Raw genomic sequence first — 21662 nt, forward strand, 5'->3', positions numbered from 1 at the left:
TAAAATACAAAATTAAAATTAAAATACAATACAAAGGAAGAAATAGTTGCTGTATCTTCTGCACTTGCATTTATCTCAGCTGGTCTTGGAGGGAAAATTGCTGCTTTCAGGGTTTATAGACCTAGTTTAATTGTATGTGAACCCTGCTTTTCACAGGGCAAAGGATTTATACTTTCATGTGTTTCTGGCTGAACATTAGATGATGCCCAAGAATTTAGATTGATTTTACATGGTGTTCATGTTTGATTGTGGAAGGCAAGGTGGATTGGAGGTAGCATGAATGTTGTGAACCAATGCGAGCAGCAGCAGAGCACGCAGGAAAGAGGGGCTCAGCAGTCCCACATTTCTCCATGCAAGAACACTGCCCAGGGATTTGATACATCCATTTCTCAGAAATGGTCTTATTATATTCAATGGCTGTGTTTTAGGCCTTTGTTTTGTGCTTTCTGTTGCTTATGTTATATCTCTAGTTTTTTTGATTTTTGTAGATCTTTCTTTAAATGGAAGTTTTTGTTCTGTTCTAACACAGGTTTGTTAATCAGGAAGCTGATTCCTGTGCCTGTCTAGATGAGAGGGCAGCAGGAGGAACATAAGAGCTATGGGTTGAATAAGGATCTCATGGTGGGACCAGCCAATGTTGGACAGTTGTTTATGTGGCAATGCTTGTGGTGTTTCCAGGCTTCATAATTTGTGTTGTTCCGTTGACACGATGACTTGTCGTAAGATAACCCAGGTTTACCTTCCTCCAGAGGTAGCAGCTAAACTTCCCAGTGACTAGGAAGTGGTTCACTCCAAGAAAATAGCTCAGTGAAGGGGAATCAGAGCAATGCCACTAATCTGTATCAAAAAGAATGCCAGTTCTGGATTTGAGAGGTTATTTGGGTTTGTAAAGACCAGTGGAGTATGCCTTTGAGCACTGTGTTCTGCATGCATAGCAAGGAAAAGCATGTGTTTCTGAGAAGAGCTGTGAAAATATCTCAGGAGATAAATCTGGGTCTGGATGTAGGCTTGGAAGTGGGGTTGGGATCACCCACTCAGCTTTCTGAGCACTCCCGGCGGCGCGTGTTCTATAACGAGCCGGTTTATTTCTTTTTTGGTGCTACGATGGAGTACTAGGGTTTGCACTACTGCTACGTGCGCAGTCTGGGGAGGTTCATTGCTATGGCTGGCACACACCCAGAATGGTTCTTCCTCCAGGAGCGCAATGAAACTGTCCAAGACCTTTGTGAACCCAGTCCTTGGGAGTGGGTCCTGCAAGAGGGATGCCAAGCTGCGAATGTGGCGATGATGCCCTCCCCACTGCTGTGGTTGTCCCTATTCCAATGTCTTTAGACCCCATCTTCAGAAGGGTTTTGTAGCTTTCTGGAGACCTGAGCACCTTGTAGGGTCTCTGATTTCCTGTGTTAAGAGATGCAAGATGGAGCAGAGGATGTGCCTGTTGCTCCAAGCTGCCTGTGCTGGGGGAATTACCACCTCTCCCAGCGCAACACTCACAATGTGGGGTGTTGAGACAGCAACTGTGGCTGACAGCTTGTCCTGTTAAAAACAGCACTGTAGGGAAATAGTATTGACCAAATGTTTTCACAACAGCTATGTGTGAGTGAGGGCTGGGAACCTGGCAAGTTAGAAATTAAAAATATGGGAGGGGGAATATTTATGGGGAGAGGGAGAATATTTTCAGTTATTTTGACTGGACACAAACCAGAAGGGAATATAGGTTACTAGAGCTTTCCTGGTTAGCTTCCCTGCAATACCTTCTGGGTGTTTTAGTGATGCTGCTCTGAACATGCTTTTGGATAGGTATAAGCCACTGAAGGCAGCTGTGACCAAGGGGAGATCTTTAGGATGCACAAAACTCCAGGACAGGAGTTAGGAATAAATCTTTTCAAGATGAAGTATATATTTGTGTGAATCTACTGGTTGTGTTGAATACTTTGACAGAGATATGGACTTTGGGATACTTTTTGGAAGAAACTAAGAGGTTTCATTAAGAGAACAGCGGTTCAATGTTAATACTTTCAAATATCTTTGATCAGCAAACCTTATTCTTTCTTCCTTTAGAAAGCAAGGAAACAAAAGAGCAAAGTTAGATTGCCGAGTCAACTGAATAAGGTTAGTTTTGCTTCCTATCTCCAGAGAAAAATGAATTGATGTTGTAAGGGTAGGGATGTAACATGCTGCTGCTCTGAAAGGGGAGGAGATTTGGTAGAGGAGAGTTCTGAAGGCACCTTTGGATGCTGGGCAGTCTCAAGGGGTGTTGATTCTAGGGGCTGGTAAAGTGAGGTATGGACTATTGCTGGGATGCTTGGGGAGTATTGATAAGCATCTCCCAGTTTCAAATGGCTGTGGCATATGCAGGCAGCACTGGGATGTGCATCGTGGCAGATGGGCAGTGGGAAAGGTGGGGGATGGGAATGCTGGAGTACATGGTAATTTGTTCATCCTGGGAAAAGAGCTGTTAGAGAGCAGGCCTGGAATGAGAAACAGCCTTGTCACTGTTAGCAAAGGAGTAGACAACTCTTGTTTTGCCAGGGTATTATAGGTGTAGAGGGGCCAGGAAACAGCTACCTCTGTGGTACCTGTTGTCCCACTGCTGAGCTAAGCCCATCACATCACAATAGCTGTGCAGGGCTCTATTAACATTTCAGTTCTTTGGCTTGGAAGGGTTGAAATCAGCATTAATGACTTCAAGCAGTTCAAATGTGGTATTAACAGGCTGGCTGCCTCAAAAAGGGACTAATTTCAACAGCTTCAGTGTGCCTGCGTGCAAAGATTCCAATCTTACGGGAATTGGTGGATAATGGTTCATAATTGGCAATAAAATATGGACTTGAGGGCAACTGCTTAGCAGTGGCTCCCTCTGCAAGAGTTTGTGGTGTGTGTGAGAGCTTGTTGCGTGGCTTCATTGCTGCAGGGTTCAGATTTAGCACTGAACATGTGGGGATGTCCAACACAGGGGGGAAATGTTCTTTGCAGTGAGGAGCACTGTGTGCGTTGCTTCCTGTTTCAGAACAGGCTGTGAAGAGGGTTGGGAGAGTCAATGGACCTCAATTCCTTTAAAGAAAAGACCTTTCCTCCTTGGGCAGATTCCTACATCCACCTGCATATTAAAGGTTACTTTTAAAGTATTTTTCTTAATACACATAATATCTCCACAGAAGTCTTATGGGAATGTGCTCTGCTCTGAGAGGAAAGGCTCCCATTTATTGGTCTTCCTCCACTAAACCTATGAAAAAATACACATTTGGCAGGTTGAGAAGGGGCATGTGCCCAGGTACTGGCTGATTGGAAGCAGCAATGTGACAGCACATCAACATAGTCCTCTGAAACAAGAGAGCCACAGTATTTCCAGGGCTAACTAAAAGAAATGCCTTTTTATCCCAGAGAAAGGAAGGCAAAACCCCTGTCATGTTCTTATGCCTCGATGGAGCATTTGACTTGCTATAAGGGGCCTTGTGCATCTCAGCATTTTACTACTGCATTTTGAAATTTTGTTTTTCTCTTATTTTGGAGATTTGGATCAACATTTCACAACAAATTCCTTCTCAAGAACTACCTGCACTAACCGATTTCCAGTGGTGTATTTCTCTCATTGCTTTACAGACAATAAATACAATTGACAGTTTGACTACCAGAAACAAGTGAGGGGGAAATAAAGCCCAAGGAAAGGATAATGGATCTCTGGGTTTTTGCAAGCACATGTGTGGGTGTTGTAGATTTTGTTCAAGCACGTTGTAGATGGGTTAGGGGGTGGAATACAAGATGCTATTTTCAGAAAATAGGACAACCTGCCAAAACAGCCTTTTTTTAGATTATTTTTATTTTTATTTTCACTTGTTCTTCACCACATCCTAGTAAAGGAATGGAGAAACCGTAACCCCCATTGAGAATTTTTGGAGGCAGAGCTTTATCTGTTATTTATTAATCCAGGCACTGATCAAAGCCCAGGAGAGGAAATCTGTGCCGGTTCATCAATAATACTTGAGCGCATACTTGGCATTAATTACATGTTCTGTTGGTTTCAAGTCTAATCCCTGTGTGCACTGCTGAAGGGGGAGGTTTTGTGAGTCAGACAAGATTAGATCACTTGGGTGCATGCTCTTCTGTGCCTGCTGTCAGAGTGGGACCTGGGACAAGACTGGCCTTTGGGGTGGCTGGCTCTGACCGTATCTCTGGTCAAAGATCATGAGGTGGACTAAGCTGCCTGGAAAAGAAACAGAGGGGCTATAATTAGCAAATTGTGGCTTGAATACTGTGCTAAAGTAGCTCAGGAAGGAAAGGCAACTTCCCATTTACACAGTGAGAGCAGAGCTTCTGCTCCCCCGCTCCCTTGTAACAGCTGTAGCTTTGTTCAGTGCGTCTGGCTGGATGTATTGTTTTCAGAGCGAGGGTAATTAGTGTCTGAAAATGTAACTGCTCTTTGCTATTGTGGAACAATGTAAAAATGCCTTTTTTTTCCCCAGTGTAAAACATTCCTGCCCTCTTTTGATCTTGTCAAGCTAGACAATACCTCTGTCTTGTCATCATATTTCCCACGGCAACGGAAAGTTTGCCAAATGGTAGGAGCAACCTCAGAAGCCCTTAATTACTGTGACTTCATCAGTGAAACTTGACTGCCTTTGGACTTGCTTCAGATTCAAGTGTATTTGAAGGAATTCAGACCTGGATGGCTTGACAATGATGGCTGCTGTTGGCAAACAGACACAGTGGGTGAAGGGGACAGCGTCGGTAGCGATGAGCAGCAAGCACAACCCCGGTGCCGCTCTGCTGAGTGAGGGGTGCAAGTCACATTCAGGAGTTATCAACTTTATTTCTGAATAAATAATGATATTAGTAAGGCAAAAAGCACCTTCCAGCTTGTTTTTTTTGAGGAACTTGGATGAGGGAAAGGTTTTTAATTACTTTTTCCCCCTCGTCAGGTAGATTTATCACTGGTGTTCCTTACGTGCATTGTCCATCACTCACCGAAAATCACTTCTGCTGATGCAGCCCAGCAGTCTTGTTCAGGTGTCAACCAAGTGCGAAGGGTCACTCTTGGGGCTCCTGCCTTTGTTTAGCAGCTGGAGAGGCAAAGGTGAAACGCAGAGGTGGTGCTGGAGGTAAGAAAAGCAACCGAAGGAAGACATTTGCCAAAGGTGACTTGAAGGAAAAGACAAGGTGTAAAGAATGAGAGATAGGAGGAGGAGGTTAGAGAAGAAGTCAGGAAGTAAGAGAAAGAACAGGTAGTCTTGCATCAAAAGCAGGAAACAGAGGTAGAGGCAATTAGTTTTCCTGAGTCATCACCAAGCCATCCTGCCCCCAGAAAGGCTGACCGAGCAACATCGGTGGAAAAAACAGTTTCTCCCCTAGATGTCATTCCAGATCAAAGAGGTTTTGATCAGTGAGACTGGATTTTCTGTCACTGATCCTCCCCTGCTTTAAAGAAACTTTTCAAACGTATCTTGCAAAGTTAACATCCACCCTAACCACCCCAGGGCTTGGCTCACTCACCTCTCTTCCCTGCCACATCTCCTCTTCCCAGTTCTGAGTCATGGTCTATTTCAGGGGCCCTTTGCACAAGTGAGATCTCAGTTGTTTGGGCAGAGGTGAGGCAGCCACAAGAGGCACTGATTGCTGCACATCCTTCCTAGAGGCTAGGGGAATCAAAAAAGAAAGAGCAAGTGAATAAAAATAACTTGCTGGAAGAAGGCTTCTGTGATCTGGAATTCCTGACACATGCTTGGCCGTAAAAGCACTGCTGCGAAGATACAAATGCGATGTTAATACATGATCTTTTTTTTTTCTGGCTTATCATGATTCAGAACTAAAGTGCAGTTGGGGAAACAGGGAATAGAAAAGCAAACTGGTCTCAGTTTACTGTGTTTCAGAAAGGTTGGTGGGTTGTTGGTGGTTAGACCGGATGGGGCTGGGGCCAGGCAGAGGGTGGGCAGCAGCTCCCAGTCTAAATCTTGGTAGGAATATTCCTTAAGTTATTTCATCTTTATGTGCAGAAGTTTGAATTGATACTTGTAACACCATGTGTTGCCCAGTAGGCTGTTTCAGGACTTGGGGGGGGGGGGAGGTAGGGGAGAAGCAAGACCCTAAAGATGTTTTTTACACAATAAAATGCGCACAGAATTGCCTTGGGTTTTGTTCTTTAATTCCCCCAAAGCAAACAAATTGTATTTAATGTAGTTCAGCCCAGTTCTGTAGTGCTTGTGCAAGGAATGTGAGGGCCAGGGCAATTCTCTAAAGCCTGTTTGCAGTATGAGGTGGTAACATAAACCTCATCCCACACCCTGCAGTGGGACCTTAAAAAGGAGCTGTGGTACCTGAGCGTGGCTGTTCAAACACTGCAAAGCTGGTTAATTATTTAAGAACTGGAAAATTGAAGCATTTGGTGGCTTTAGAGAGGGAGAAAAACAGACAAAATCCACCTGACCTTGAAGGCCTTTGTGTTGAGTTGCAAAGTCTGGGCTGATGTGGAGAGCCTGGCTCTGCTGCTGGGTGGGAGCACAGCATGGTCCCCAGCTCTGGCTCTGCACGCTGCCACAGGTATCATCCCTGCTCATGGGCTGGGCGGTGTGTGAAACCTGGCTTAAACCCAGCCTCAAGCCCTGCAGGGACCTAAAGAGGACCATGAGCTCAGCCGCTGGCTGCACAGCATTGCATTCCCAGGGGGAAATAGGGATGGGGCAAAGTTTCTTACCGATCCCCACAAGAGCGTGCCACCGCTTTCAAGTGGTCTCAAACGAGGTTCCCAGTTTTGTTCTGTGCCAATACAGCACCCAAGCAGCCGTGCATGAGGAAAGCAGAGAAAGTTTTCTTTTCAGACCATGCAAATCATGCATTTCAAGTCTTCCCATAATCCTGCTGACGGGTAAAACAAAACAACTTTCTTTCCAGGCTGCAAAGTTGGCATGACAAGCACTAGGAAATCTTATTACCCTTTTCTCCCCCGCCCTTTAGGAAAGAACAATAAGCCCTGACAAAAAGCGTGTGTGTACTGATGCCAGGAAGCTTGGAAACCAAGTCAGAAAACTTCCTGATCATGAGCATTAGAGTCTCTTGTGTGTTCAGAGTTTGCCGAGTTCACGGAGAGGAGGCAACTCGGCCACTGCTCATCTCCACTGTCCAGGCAGACTCTTTCTGTGTTTTCATCCCACCACTTACTATAGCGACAGAAACTCGGGGAAGAAAATGCCTGAAGCAAATAACTAGCATTATGCATCAGCTGCTGATGAAAAGGTTCTGCCTATGTTTGGGTACATTTAGTTTGGACCAGGAAATGCAGAAAGTCATGCAATCCTCAAATGTCCATTAATCCACCTCTGTGATTTCTACTGCGGGTGTTTTGTTTTCCTCAAGGGACCTAACTTTTTATTTAGTCATATATTCATGGCCTGCTGTTGCAGTTATTGCTCTTGATCAGACGAATGTTTCCCAGGAGGCCTCATCCTTTCTTTGCATCAGATCATAACTTCTTTAATTGCTGCTGTTAACTTGCTGCTGGCTTCATCCCCTGTGTGGAGCAGAGCAGTGTGATCCCTCTTTGGGACCCATGTCCCCACTGGTGCTAATCTGGGCTGTGCAACAAGCATTCCCTCCAAGGATCCCCTTTCTAAATCAGAAATTAGAATTACTGCAGCAAAAAAGGGTTTGGCAGGAGTTGCCAAACAGAACCACAAATCTATTAGCTAGGTCACTGGTTGCAAACACTGTGTTTGGGCTCAAAAGGTTAGTGCTTTGGTTGCTTAAACCAGGGCATGTGGACTGTTCCTTTGACCCAAGTTGCATATTTCTGCTGCAGCTTGGTTTTAAAAGCTTTTAACATAGAAGCCCTGTGTGGCTCACAGCCCTGTGGGCTAACAGGCACACTAGGCAATTTTACACAAGGAAGTCATGGACTTCCAAACACAGCCATCTCATGGGCCTAGGTTAGAGGATGAGACTTGTTTTCTGCTGCCTTGATTGTAAGAATTCAAGAATCAAATAATTTCTCATGTTATCCTTTTTCAGTTGTTGCCATGGTAAAACCCCAGAGAGGAATGGGGGGAGGGTTGTACCAAGCTGTTGGAACATCAGCTTTTCTCTGAGGTTCATCAAAAGATGTGTTCAGGTCCTCAGTCTCACCTAGATGCTCACATGGAAGTAACCTCACGTGTACAAGCAGCTCTGAAAAGCACAGCCCACAAGACAACTTACAGGGCCAGTTATTCAAGCAGGAGATCAATGTGCATCAGGAATGAGACTGGGAGAACACAGCAAAAGTATTTATATCCCTTGAGATAGGATTCTTTTTTCTATACTTCACCTGCTGCTCTTTGGGATGTTTTCCAGGCTGCATCAAGTGAATTTCGATGCTCCCACTTGTGAAGGCAAGCGTCGAGAAAGGCTCTCCTTGATAGGGGACTTCTCCTCTTCAGCAGAGTTCTTTGTCACCATTGCAGTCTTCGCCTTCCTCTACTCACTGGCTGCCACCGTGGTTTACATCTTCTTCCAGAACAAGTACCGTGAAAACAACAGAGGCCCTCTCATTGTAAGTGTGCATTTGCAGTGTTTTCTGGTGTAGGTCTTAACCTTTTGCTTTTTTTGGTGGTTGAGGCAATGGTGGGGTCTGGGAGATTCAAGTGGCCCAATGCCCAACGCATCTCTGCATTCAGCTGTTGGGTTTTTTTTATCTTAATGATGATTTAAACTTTTAACAGGGTAACAGAAACTATATGCAGGTCAAATTTACTCCTAAACTTGTATGTACTTGTGGGATTCTCTGCTTCTCTCCTACTGCCTGCAGTGAAGTTCACACAAAGAGTGAACAGTTGGTGCGTGGTGGAATGATTGGGGTCTGAGCCATGTGTCTGTGACAGCAGAGCTTCACAGGTAGGGAAAAAAGGGAAGAGGAGATCTTGGGCATCAACCCAGCAGACAAACGAAACCATGCCCCTGACCAAAGCCTAGCCAGGGAGATTGCTTATTGCTTATTACTGCTGGGTTCAGCTAGATTGTTTGGCTTTGGAGAGTTGTGTGGCTGCTTTTCCAATATTACACTGAGCTCCCAGCACATTCATGTCTCTGTGCTTCTTTATGAGGCCACACTCATTTTCAGTTATCATTCTATGCACCCATCAACCTGTAGCTGTTCGTGCCTTTATTTTTCTTTTTACTGACTCCTTGTGATTTACTGAGGCTCGTGATAAAAAGAGTTTAAGGAAGAAGTTCTTTTCAGTGCTGAGGCGCTGGCACTGCTTGCTCAGAGAAGCTGTGGCTGCCCCATCCCTGGCAGAGCTCAAGGCCAGGTTCGTCAGGGCTTAGAGCAACCTGCTGTAGTGGGAAGTGTTCCTGCCTGTGGCAGGGGCTGGAGAAGGATGTGCTTTAAGGTCTTTTCTAACGCAAACCTGTCTATAATTTGATTCTGTAAAAAAGCAAGTGCCACTGTGCATTCGTTTTCTCATAAATCAAGACTGTAAAGCCAGTGAGAGCTATTTTGTTCTAGGTGTCTGTTACCTCTCAGTGCGTCACACCCCATGATACACACGTCTTGCTCAACTGCTAAGGGCTGGGTGCTGATCCTCCACTGCGCTGAAGTTGGGTTAGGTCTCTGCATCTATGGGCTGTAGGGTTACATCACGCTCTTCCTTCCACAGGCAGCCCTCTCCTCCAAGATTGCAAGGATGAGGTTACACTAAGGTAGAGGAAATATTCCTCTGAAGTCTTGGTGTGAAGAGAGCAATTCCAAGGGAAGGTGGGGGGAGATTAGTGAACACTGATGTAAGGAAAGAGTCAGTCCTGGATTTCAGAAAAATCTGAAGTCTATGTCTGACAGAAACTAGACATTTGGCTGAGATTTGTGCCCTAAGCGACTGAAAACCACTGATATAGGGCATCAGAAAAATAATAGAAAGGCAAGTAAGTCACCAGCTCAGAAAGGCTGCACCTGTTAAAGGAAATAGCTGCAGTAGCAATAGGCAAAAGAATTAACTGTAGGAAGGTTACCTTAGCACTGGGTATTTAGAGAAAGATTTTCCTGCTGCAAAGAGAAGTAAGTTGTTTTATTTAAGTTTGCATAATTAAAAACTGATGAATTGTTACAGAAGGAAAAATTCTCATTCCACATCAAAGGAAATTAATCCTCTTCATTTTGGGGCTTGTTGGGACCTTTGCTCTCTCCCTAGAAAATAGTGAGGAAAGGAGGGGAAATCTTCACAGAAGAGAAGTAGAACAAGCAAGATAAAGGGGTTCCTAAAGAAGCAATAAATAAAGTGGTTTGCTTCTGCTTGTTGCAGTTAACATCAAGTAATAACTCATTTCAAACTGTCTCATCAAAGAATTAGTTGCAGAGATTTGCCATTTTAATCTTCTTGCAGGAAATAATTCTTTCCTCTGACCAACCACATCATTCTGTGAAGCAATAGAAGAAAAATCAACAGAAAAAAATAATGCAAATATGTCAGATTATGATGTGGCCATTTGCTGTTGTCTAGGACTTTCCAGATACAGCTGCTGCAGTCATGCTTGTCACAGGATGCGCGGTGCAGTCTGCGACAGCATTAACATGGCATTGATTTAATTTGTTCTGTGTAATGGATTGTAATTGAATCTACAGGTTAAATTTAACGAGTGTCTGTTACCAAAGCCTCTGTTTGCAGTTTCCCAGTTTCTAAACCAAGCCTAAATGATCTTTTTTATTCAGAATAAAAAGATGCTTTTGAGTTTGTCCTGCAGTAAAAGCAGCTCTTGCCGATGAGTACTGTTGGGAAGTGGCTGAGGGTAATGCTCAGCCTATGCCTGCCAGGAGGAGAGTCTCATCTGCATCTCCTTTGTATTGCCAGCTCTGTCGTGTCGGGTATTTCTAGGAGAAAGACCCCTTTTCATTTGGACCACATCCTTGCTGGTCTCACTGCCCAGTGCAATGATTGTGGCGCCACAGCGGGACTGGGAGAGGGTGTGAGTCCTACTGTGCAGTGGAGATAATAGGGAAAACTCAGAGCCCCAGCCAGAGCAAGCAGCTGTAGCCTGGAGGAATTCAAGGGTCAAGAGAAACTCAGAGTGAAAACCAGCTTCCCATGGCTGCAGGCATCACCTAAGGGATGCAACGTGCTGTGCAATGGAGGCAGACATCCTCCAGCTCCAGGCAGATGCTACACTGAGCTGACGTACCCAGCAAGATCGCACATATGTAGGATCAGAAGTGTGAGTATGTCTCACCCATGAGATTGTCCCTCCTAAAGAAAAGTGCTGCAGAAATCTGAGGTGCTTTTGTGCCTGCATGAGCCCAGCCAGCACCCCCAACTTGTGTCAGTGCAGGAGGCTGGGCAGCCCTCCCTCCTTCATCAGCTGGAGGGATCCGCGTTTCATGCAGTTTCATTTCCAGACTACCATCCTTTCACCTCTCAGTGAAGAGCTAGAAGATGATAGTTTCATTTTTCTTTGCTTCTGTGGCAGTGACCAATCACAATTTCATATTTAAAGCCATTCCATGTTAAGCCTTGTGCTTCCTTTTGGCTTGATATACTCAGTCTGGGATGACATCTGCCTTTAAGCAGCACCCTCGCAGAGCTGGCTGCCTTTCCTCCTGATGAATTTTCAGGATTTGAACGAGTATGACAGGAGAAGAGAAGAGAGGAAAGAAAACCTTTCACTTGAGATTTCATGTATTTTTCCAAAAAAATCCTTGCACAGGCACTAAGAGGACCATCAGTGCACAACCAGCTGGATGCAGAATATATGATTATAAAGAACTTAATGACCACAAAGTCATGAGAAAGAGAAAATTCCAGTCACAAATGTCTCAGGTTTACCTTGTTTGATATGCATGATATAGGGAAACCCAACTGCATGTGCTGAGATCTCACCAAAGCGTCACTTTAACTGTGGAAAAATATTTTAATGTTCGGTGGGAAGTGAGACATTATGGCAAGGAAACATTTCCAGCAAGAGAAGGCATTAACTCTTCCCATGGCTGTTTGGATGGCACTGGAGTGTTTTATTCACTGTGAAGGGAGCCGCGTCTGTTGCTAACATTGCCTGCAAGGTTTTGGGGGGTAAAAATCTTCCTTTTGGTCACAGAGGGTCCCTGTTGTGCTATTTATTTGTGATGGAGGTGAGAGTCTTTCTTTCCCATAGGGCTGCCATCACCAAGCTCTTGCCATGTGTGCTCTCTACTTGCTTTGCTGGCTCCATGGAGTGATCATTCGAGGGGGTTCATACTAGAGAAACATTAGAGAAGACCTTTATTCCCAGTTCTTAAAGGAATAAGGAGCAGTTTAGCAGGGATTAAACACCTAATAGATATGTGCAATGGGCTTCTGAGCTCTGCAAACCGCAGCTGGGATTTGAGTTGCAAGCTCCTGCCCAATGAACGTGTACAGTGAGGAGCTGTGGGGACAACAAGTGCAAGCTCTTAAATGACTGATCAGTGCTAATGAGCCAGAAACTTTTAAAAGAAATTAATTGGAGATGGCAACTTAATTTTAATGAATGTGATGTACAAAACCTCACCGGCTTTCAGTGTGTCTGCATCTCTCAGACCAACAGAAGCTGGTTTCCACTTGTGTAACACTGCAAACCAGCAATGTCTCCCCTGGATATGCAATGAGAGCAGAGTTGAGCTGCACCCTAGGACTGCCACCCCAAGCACCTCTGTCTTGATGCCCTGCTTTGGATCTGTATGTTTGCAGCTGCTTGCAAGTGTCGGGTAACCAACCCAACAGTTAGTCCTGTGCTGAAGTTTTAGCGGATCAAAGGAAGATGCTTCCATATATCTCTGGAGTAGCAAAACTAAAGGACAGAATAGTTAGAGCAATGGGCACCCATCACTCAGACTTCTTAGTTTTTCCACAGTTTCTGTACCCCATATGCTCCATTTAATACCCACACTCTGAAACTGTCTCTATGTTCCTTCACGTTTGTCTTTGGGAAGTTATAGATTGGCCATGAAAAAAACACGGGTTCATGTATAATGTAAACCACTTTACTTGTATTCCAATCAATTAATATAAAAGCATAAAATGATTCAGCAAAGTGACATAGCCCTGAAAAGAGGTATTTCATTTTTATAGTGGTATCTTGAGAATCTCATTTTTACAGTGTATAAAGATGCTTACACGTAAGAACATGACATCTCTTCTGTGCATCTGGAGTCCTGTGAATTATCACATTAATCAAAAAAGCATTTAGTTCTTTACATATGTTGTGGACCAAGTGAGCCAAGTACACTTCTAGTCTGCTCTTTGGAGATGCCTTTGATTAAACATCTTTTGTTTCCTCCCTTCTGCCCAACTTTCCAGAAAATAAATAGGAAAAGAATAAAGAGCTACCTGTAAAAGCAGAGATTGAATCCTTTGCAGTTGAAGAATGAAATTATAATAATCTGACCAATTAATTTCGTTTCAAAGAGCTGTTTCAGCCCACAGTTTCTATCTCCTTTCTGAAACAAAACCACAGTGACCTTGCTGTGCATGCTGGTGCTTCCTAAAGGGCTCTGCACATCATTGCCAGAAGCAAGCTTGCAGGGCCATAAATACTTGTAATAACCATATAATTCTTCCAAAGCTTCATTCAGCAGAAAATGTGGGGTGAGACCTTGTTCAGACCAACAAAGAGCTAAAATGTCACTGTAGGAAGGCATGTTCTGCATTCTGCAGTTGCCTGCAGCAACCTGCTGCTGACCGCTTTCCCGGACTGGGACTGTGGCTCTCACTGGGGTTGTTCTTGAATTTTTAGGTCAGTTTGGACTGTGAAAATGAATCTTCTGAGCAGTTTGGGCTTGATGGTGTAAAGAAAACTCCCTCCGTTCCCGTATGGCTCTCCGTGAAACCTGTTGGCAGTGCTGGTTAGGAGAGTTTATGGACTTCTGCTTTCTTCCCTTGTTTGCTGTGAATGCACAAGAGGGTTTTGTCACATGAAAAGGTTTTGTAGCATCAACATTAGTGGATGGAAACGTTGTGGAGAGGCACTGACAGTCCTGTCTGGAAGCCAGTTATGGAGCCAGCAACTGCAGTAGAGCAAGGGAGGAGGGCAGGAGAGTGCTGCAGGGATGCCAGGGCCCTGCAGCCAGGCCAGAGTGGAGGCTTTGCATGTTTTCAAGCATAACAGCCCAGGGCTGTCATGCCAAACTTGGGCCACTTTGGCTGGGAGGGAAGCAGGGCATGGAGTGCATGCAGGGACCTGTATTACAGCACACTAGGGGCTGCTGAACCCACCAACCAGTTCAGAGCAGGTGAAACACATCCCCTTTCTGAGTGAGCAAACAGCTTCTGCAGATGCTTTTGGCTGGGTTAGATTGTGTTGGACACTGGGGATCCGAAACTGTGCTTAGGAGACTTAAGTGTCTGTGCCTCCAGAGACAGGCGTTTTGCAAAAGCTGCTAGCTTGATAGTGAGGAGAAATGCTTTATCATCATGAAAAGAAAAGGCATTCACAGTTCTATTCTATAACATATAATATATAAAATTCTTCCAAGCAGGCATTTTTGGCAAACTCAGTTATAGCAAGTTTCAACTTGAAAAAGGCAACAAGAGTGGTTTTATGCTTTTTTTTTTTTTTTTTTTTGTTAAACATACTTCAGACTGTTAAAAACTCCCTTTTTGGATATTCAGCATATTTTAAATCTTGTTTTCTTCTTTCTCTTACATTCTCCTATTTTGCCTCCTTCCCAAAGGCACCTGTAGGCAGACCAAAGTATCCCAGCTGAGATCTGAGAAAGGAACTTTGCAATTAGGAGTGTAGCTTAACTGTATAACAATACACACTGAAGAGATCTGTAGACACCGTTTCAGAGAGCAACTACAAAAATTACTTTGTTCCAAAGGAAAAAGAAAATTCGCCCATGCTATAGGGTTATTAAACATTCAAATGCAAGATTTGTTTTAGTATGCAGACGCTCTGGCTTTAATTACTAAGAGAAATCCCTCAGATAGACATTAAGCCGCAGAACAACTTAGCTTGAAATTCACTTTTATTCTCAGCATGCCATTATTTTGTAACTCTGTTCCACCCAGAGCTGTGAAAATGTTCAGCCAGAAATGCAAACCCACTTGGAAACAAGAGAGGTTCAAGTTCCAGCCAAAGCTGAAGGTTAGCAAACTTTTGAAATAAATAGGAAGACACAAGTTTGCTGTAGTCAGATTTTGCTTCTTGCACAGCACACAGGAGATGGAACAAATCCTCCAAGAGCCTGAGTCCAGCTACATAGGCTTGGTGAGAGCACCTGTGGGAAGAATCCTGGTGTTTCATTGGCCTTTCTGTCGTATGGAATCATGGAATCCCAGACTGGTTTGAGTTGGAAGGGACCTTAGAGCTCATCCAATTCTAAACCCCTGCCATGGGCAGGGACACCTTCCACTAGAGCAGGTTGTTCCAAGCCCCGTCCAAGCTGGACTTGAACACTGCCAGGGATGGGGCAGCCACAGCTTCTTCAGGCAACCTCTTCCTAATATTTAATCCAAATCTACCTAATATCTAAATATCCCTCTAATCTAAATTTATCTTCTTGATCAGATGTTGGCCAGCTAGTGGACAGGCTGCATGGTTTCTTCTCTAAGTCCCAATGTGTGATCTTTCCCATTTGGCTTAGTGTGCATCTTGCACCCAGCCAGACCTCACAATTTTGGGGTGTTTCTGTATAAAAGGGCTTATCTCAGCCCCCAAGGAGCAGGAACACTTTTCCCAAGGCTCTGATCTGCTCTCAAATATGGAAACTAGAGGCAGATTGGGCAGGGTTAGGTTTTGTGTGGACACCCTGGTGCAGGGGAGCAGAGGAAGTCAGCAGAAGGCTGGAGGATGAGATGGAGAAATAACATGAAATACTTAGTCCGTTTAGGACCAGCCGCTCAACTGCCCAGAGCTATTGGGTGTTTCTAGCAGAGACATGAGCTACTAGCAGTTAGAGTGAGGGACTCTTGCAAATGGCAGTCATTTGTGCCATGAATTGTGCAAATGCGTCACCGACATGAGGTGAGGATCTGGTAAACACCTGCTGCTGTCTCCTGCTTGAAAAACTTTGCTTACTTTTAAAGCTTCCCTCTGTTTAGCAAGTTCAAGCTCCTACACTCTGTTAGTTTGGGTCGGTTTGTCTCTGCTTCAAATTTATACCTGCTGTTCAGCATTTATTTTATTGTTATTGCCAATGCACTGACTGCAGAGCTTGATTTAGCTGGCAGAGTCTGAAAGTGAAGTGGCGTTGAGGGAGAATCGCTTGGCATTTAAAAAATGTATTCTCCAAAACACTGGTGTGTGCCGCTCTGTTGTATCAATCAGAGCCTATGCAAGGGCTTGACATCCATAACATGTCAAGCCTCATAGCAAATACAAAGGGTATCCCATCATAATCCACGGCTCAGTGAATATCTGGTGTTTCTACCAGCTGGAATATTTAGGAAAGGTTTGCAATTGAACAGTTGCCTCTAGGACTCTGTTTCTCAGTCAGTTACTGCCAGGACATATAAGATACAATAATTTCTTTTGCTGGAAATCTCCCTAGGAAGAATAATTACTTTGGGCTATATGCCTCTGCCTACACGGGGTCTCTTTGGGCGTTAAGATAGTTGTCAGCTCCTAGGCTTCACGCTCTTCAAGAGAGCCCATTTGGGCAGCATGAAGGGAGGTCAGAGGATCTCAAAGCTTGGTGGCAGACACAGACCTGCAGAAAAAGAATTGTGGCACTGTTAAAAGAGAAGGATGTATCCTTTGGGAAACCATCCAAGCACAGTTAATTTAATCCCATCTGCGTGAGCAGAGAAATCCTTTGTTCATGGCTTGCTTGTGCGGCTGGTTTATTGACTGGTGCCTCTTCCATCATGACAGAGGCTCATGTCCTTCCTTCCTGCAGTGCTGTGGAGAGTTCCTTCCCCAAATGTCAGGTGTGCTTGTAGAAGATGAGAGTACTACCTAGGGATCACTTATTTCTTTGCTTAGCAACTCCAAATGCTATGTTCTTAATGAGTGTTTTCTCTTCCTTCCATGTACACCTTCACTTTGTAAGGGGGAAGGGGAAGCAGCCCCCATGGGAGGTGGGATATCAAGACGCAGCAATGCAGTTAGTGGTACGTTAGACTTTGGCACCTCTACCATCTGCTGTGGGCTGACAGATGGGATGAAATATGACAGCAGAAAGGCTCTTCTGTTTTAGCAAGACACAAGAAAGCTTGAAAAATCACACCTCCTCCCTCCTTTCCCCCCAAACCCACACAACAACAGTGTCACTTGGCCACTTGTTCTGGCTAAGACAGGAAGAAGTTTATGCCTGTGTGTGCTCCTGAGAGTCTTTCAAGGGAAAAGTGAGCAGAGTGGTTCAGAGCAGAGCTGCTTGGGGGTGCTGGATCCTGGAGGGCCTACCACCCCTTCTCCCCTCTTTTCACATGGATGGGAATTAGGAGCAAATGCTTTACCAGGACAGGGAGGAGCTGAGGAGTCTGTGCTTGGCAAATCTTGCTGTTTATAGGTTCACTTGTGATGAATAGTGGCTGCACAGCTCGTGAAGCAGGGACATTTGGCCTTACCTGTAGCTGTGAGAAAACTCCTCATCTGATAGCTGAGGATTAGCCAGTTTCAGGTTTTCCCTGTGATGCTGCCACAGATGGAAACGTTTCCTATTGGAAACCCACCCTGGATGTCTGTAGGACCACCCAGGGAGAGAGCCAGCCCTCATGAGGGCCCAGCTCCTTTCCAGGCATCTATATTTTTTAACTGATCCCAGTTCATCAGCCAGGTGCTGTGAATAGCCAAATTCCCAGGGCAGCACAGCATCTGGGGTACCAGCCACATGTTTGTGGGAATGTGGCTCAAGGCTGGAGATGCAAATGGTAGTGAAAGGGTTCTGTCCCATCAGGCACATCTAGCACTTCTGAAAATCATCTCTGTAAATGATGACAATAAATCACAACCTTCCACAAAATAACAAGCTCTTGGTCTTGTTTTTTTTGTCTCCTCTAATGCAAGCTGTCAGTTTCCTGGTGATTTTTAATGTTCTTTTCTTCCCCATGGACACACCAGTATAATGTTTCTAACTAATTTGTCTTTTAGGATTTCATTGTGACAGTGGTCTTCTCATTCTTGTGGCTAGTGAGCTCATCTGCTTGGGCTAAAGGACTGTCTGATGTAAAGATTGCAACCGACCCAGAAGAAGTGCTGCTGCTGATGTCTGCCTGCAAACAGCAGTCCAACAAATGCTTGCCTGTTCGCAGCCCTGTTATGTCAAGCCTCAATACTTCGGTTGTAAGTGACTTTGACCACTGTTTTTCACCCTTACCTTGCAAATGTGTTTTCCCCTCTTTTACTCATGTTTTGACCTAAATCAGCTGGTGTCAGTTAGCTGACATGATTTAATTGGAAGTACAGTCTTGCTGCAGGGAAAGGCAGAGCTTGACCTATTACAGCTATCTGCTGTGGAGCAGCAGTGAGATGAGTGTGCAGGGTTGGGATGTGGAGAAAGCAAAGTGTCTGTCCAAGTGCATTGGGTGTCCTGTCTGCTTTTAACTTGCTCCCTGCAACACTTTGAAAGGAGGTCTGAAACTCCTGCAAACCCTGAGAAGGTTTTGTGCCTAAAATGTTCTAAATCCTTGAAAATCAACAAAAAATTGATCTTCAGAAGGTTTAAAAAGAAAACACTCACAACAAGCCCCTGCAGGCAGCTGATCGATTAATATCTCGCTTTAAAGTTATTTTCCTTCTATTTTATCTTTCCATAGTTTCTTTGAACTAGATAACGTTTACAAATGTAAAAATATTTGGCCTAAAAACTCAACTTTTTTTATGGAAACAAAGAGGAAACCAAACCCCTTGTAAGATACAGTTAAGGGAGGTGAATTTGGGAATTGCTCCAAAGCTGAAAAAGATTTTCCAGCATGTTTTGGGCAAAGGATGAACTCGGAGCAGCACTTACTTCTCCCAGGATGGTGCAGGGTCCATAACACTAGGCTGGGCTGTGAGACCCTGGCTGTTGGGTGACCAGCTCCTCTTCTTCCCTCTTAGGTCTTTGGCTTCTTGAACTTTATCCTCTGGGCAGGCAACATTTGGTTTGTGTTTAAGGAGACAGGCTGGCATTCCTCAGGCCAGCGGCATGCTCAGGACACCATGGAGAAGCAATCCAGCGGCTATAACCAAGGTGGCTACAACCAAGACAGCTATGGGCCGGCTGGTGGCTACAACCAGCCAGGCTCCTACAGCCAGGTGGGTGAATATGGTCAGTCCCAGAGCTATGGGCAGAGCGGGCCAACCTCCTTCGCTAATCAAATATAGGGTTCACACAGAACAAGCTCTTGTATCCCTCATGTGTAGAGAGTTTAAAAGGTCTCAAGTTTCAGTGGTCCCAGGTTTTTATGGGTTTTACATAAATTAATACTACAACATGGTGTTTAATGTTGATGGAAGGTCTAAGCCTACTTCCTGAGGTGGCCAGTGGGCTGGAGATGGCCTTTTCTAACCCTGACTAGCCAGATAAGGCATATGCTCATCGCTGGTGGTGACCTGAAGTCAGTCTTGTAGTATGTACTGTAGAGATAACTTTATGGTAGTTTTGTATGTGTTGAGATGGTAGAAGCATTTTGTAGCCTCAAGTCTGTAGTATTTAATATGCATAATAAAACTGAATTTCCTTCTGCATTTTGGTGAAAAACAAGAGTGTTTTACTATTATTTCTACAGATTATTCTGTATATCCATGCATGTAACATTGCACCTAAACTCTCAAAAATGCCTGTTTGTGACTCTTCAGAGCGTTTGTTTTGGTTATACCTTTTGGGTTCAGAAGATTGCACTATTATTTCAGTTATCTGAGACATCTGTAATTCAGTGCATGGATAAGCATTTTCATACTACCAAATGTCTGGACTGTGTAAATGGAACTTCTCGACTTCTGCCACTACATTTTGTTAAATGTATGTTTAAAACAAGTATGCATCTTTTATATATATTTTGCAGAGTTGAATATATGGCTTACCCAAGTTCTGAATGCTTTGTAACTAAAATGTTTTTCCTTGAAATAGCATTCAGTAGTATATATGGTACCTGACCAATGTTTATTCCATTTAACTCAGCTAAGTATTCATTCTATAAAATCACTATTTCTATGGATGTTTTGTGACTCTTTTAATGTGAGCTGTGGAGAATTAAGGACCAAGTAACTGTGTTATATGTTTACAAAGGTATCTATTTAATTAAGATAACAGAGGTGCAGATATCAGTATACAAATCTATGTGAAAATGCCCTGTGGCTTAATACAGCAAAACATGCAAATCACATGTATTGTTGTGACCTTAGAAACCATAAATATTCCTTTATGCCCTCTTATAATATCAAAACCTTTCTATCCATGTTTGAAGATTGTCAGATCTCCCTCTGTTAGGTTGCTGCTCTGAGCATTAGCTTGGTGCTACTGCAGAATGTAACTGGACTGACCAAATAATCCAGGAACTCATCCTAAAATAGCCAAAGCCAGAATTGTAGCCCATTTGGATTTCTCCCTGGGAAATTCATCCCTTCCTCACTACAGCTTATGAGACACGTTGACACAAATGAAAGCCTGAAGCACAATATACTAACCAAAACTGATCATCTGCATTTCTAAATCAAAGTGTATCAGTATATAATCTTATTGTATGAGCTGTAATGTTGAAAGCATCTTAGCTTAAAACAGCTTAGTCTCTTCCATGATTGTTGTAACCAATTTATGGCTACTCGGTGGATGAATCTATATTGTGATATCTATTTGATCCTAATAAAGTTATTGCATACAATGCATGTTTTCAGAGTATGTTAATATTAAAATGTCTCTGCAAAATAACTAAGATAACTATTAAATATAGATAACTGTTCCTGTGCTTGACCTTATTGGTCATATTCTTGCTGTTTTCCAACACTTTAATGAAGATTGTTTTAATGTACAATGGAGTACAACACTTCTACGGACACCGGTCATTAAATGTCAGCATCATAAGTTGAATACAGAATAATTAAAACTGTTCAATTTAATACCTACCTGCCTCTTTAAATCTGTTTTTACCTGTCAGTAAGACTAGCCTAGCACTGTGCTTAAGTATCCCACTTCTGTGTATTGCTGGAAAGCCATGTTTCCGCTTAAGAGAGGACAAACTATATATATTGGAATGTCTCAATGTCCTGGTATTCCAAATGGGAGCAAATACAGTTCTCTAGGTCAATGGCAAAATAATTCTGGGTCTCAGTTCTTTTATTATTTGTTTTTTTTAGGTTTTGGTAAAGTTTGATGAAAGTAAGCCAGGAGAAAATGAAATCTGTGTGGGTTCAGGGATGGGGATGGAACGTGTGCTCCAGATAGTCTCACTATTTTTCTTTTAAATCCACTTTCTATTAGTTAATAAGGAATATCCCAAGGTTTATCTAAGCCTCCCCACTAGAAATAGAGGGTTTTGTGTCAACTGGCTTTCTCTTCATGAGCTTTTCCACCCAAATCAACATGGTCCCCTTTCCAGACTGTCCTATGCAATGCTGAGAGTTAGAAACTTGAGTTTTGCTTAGGTTTATTCCTGCATTTCAAACAAGCTGAAATTCTTGTGTAACTCTGTGAGCACAGGAACTGCAACTTTCAAACCCTTAGGAGCTGACACCCCTGGAGAAAGGGCAGTTTCTAACACAAGATAAGGGCCAGAATTACTTATTTGGGGTATTATTTGTGTAACTCCAAATCTAAGATTTTCTCATGAATGGCA

At 43.7% G+C, this 21662-nt stretch overlaps 1 protein-coding gene and 1 long non-coding RNA gene across 2 annotated transcripts in view; both read left to right on the forward strand.

Moving 5' to 3' along the window:
• The window catches only part of SYNPR (synaptoporin), a 108832-nt gene extending 88043 nt beyond the window's left edge, over nucleotides 1-20789 (forward strand). Inside the window, exons 4-6 of the mRNA XM_061472884.1 lie at nucleotides 8320-8518; nucleotides 18001-18192; nucleotides 18949-20789. Coding sequence (XP_061328868.1) covers nucleotides 8320-8518; nucleotides 18001-18192; nucleotides 18949-19215 — 658 coding nt within the window. The 3' untranslated portion in view covers nucleotides 19216-20789. The remainder of the gene's footprint in view (nucleotides 1-8319; nucleotides 8519-18000; nucleotides 18193-18948) is intronic.
• On the forward strand, nucleotides 9624-10693 carry LOC133279316 (uncharacterized). Its single transcript, XR_009746840.1, has 2 exons — nucleotides 9624-9666; nucleotides 10344-10693. It is a non-coding gene; the product is annotated as an uncharacterized LOC133279316 (long non-coding RNA).
• Nucleotides 20790-21662: the final 873 nt, after the last annotated feature.

Source organism: Pezoporus flaviventris, unplaced genomic scaffold (assembly GCF_033815535.1).
Source record: "Pezoporus flaviventris isolate CSIRO_AGI_PZ_B2104156 unplaced genomic scaffold, CSIRO_AGI_Pfla_v1 ptg000073l, whole genome shotgun sequence".
NCBI lineage: Eukaryota > Metazoa > Chordata > Aves > Psittaciformes > Psittacidae > Pezoporus > Pezoporus flaviventris.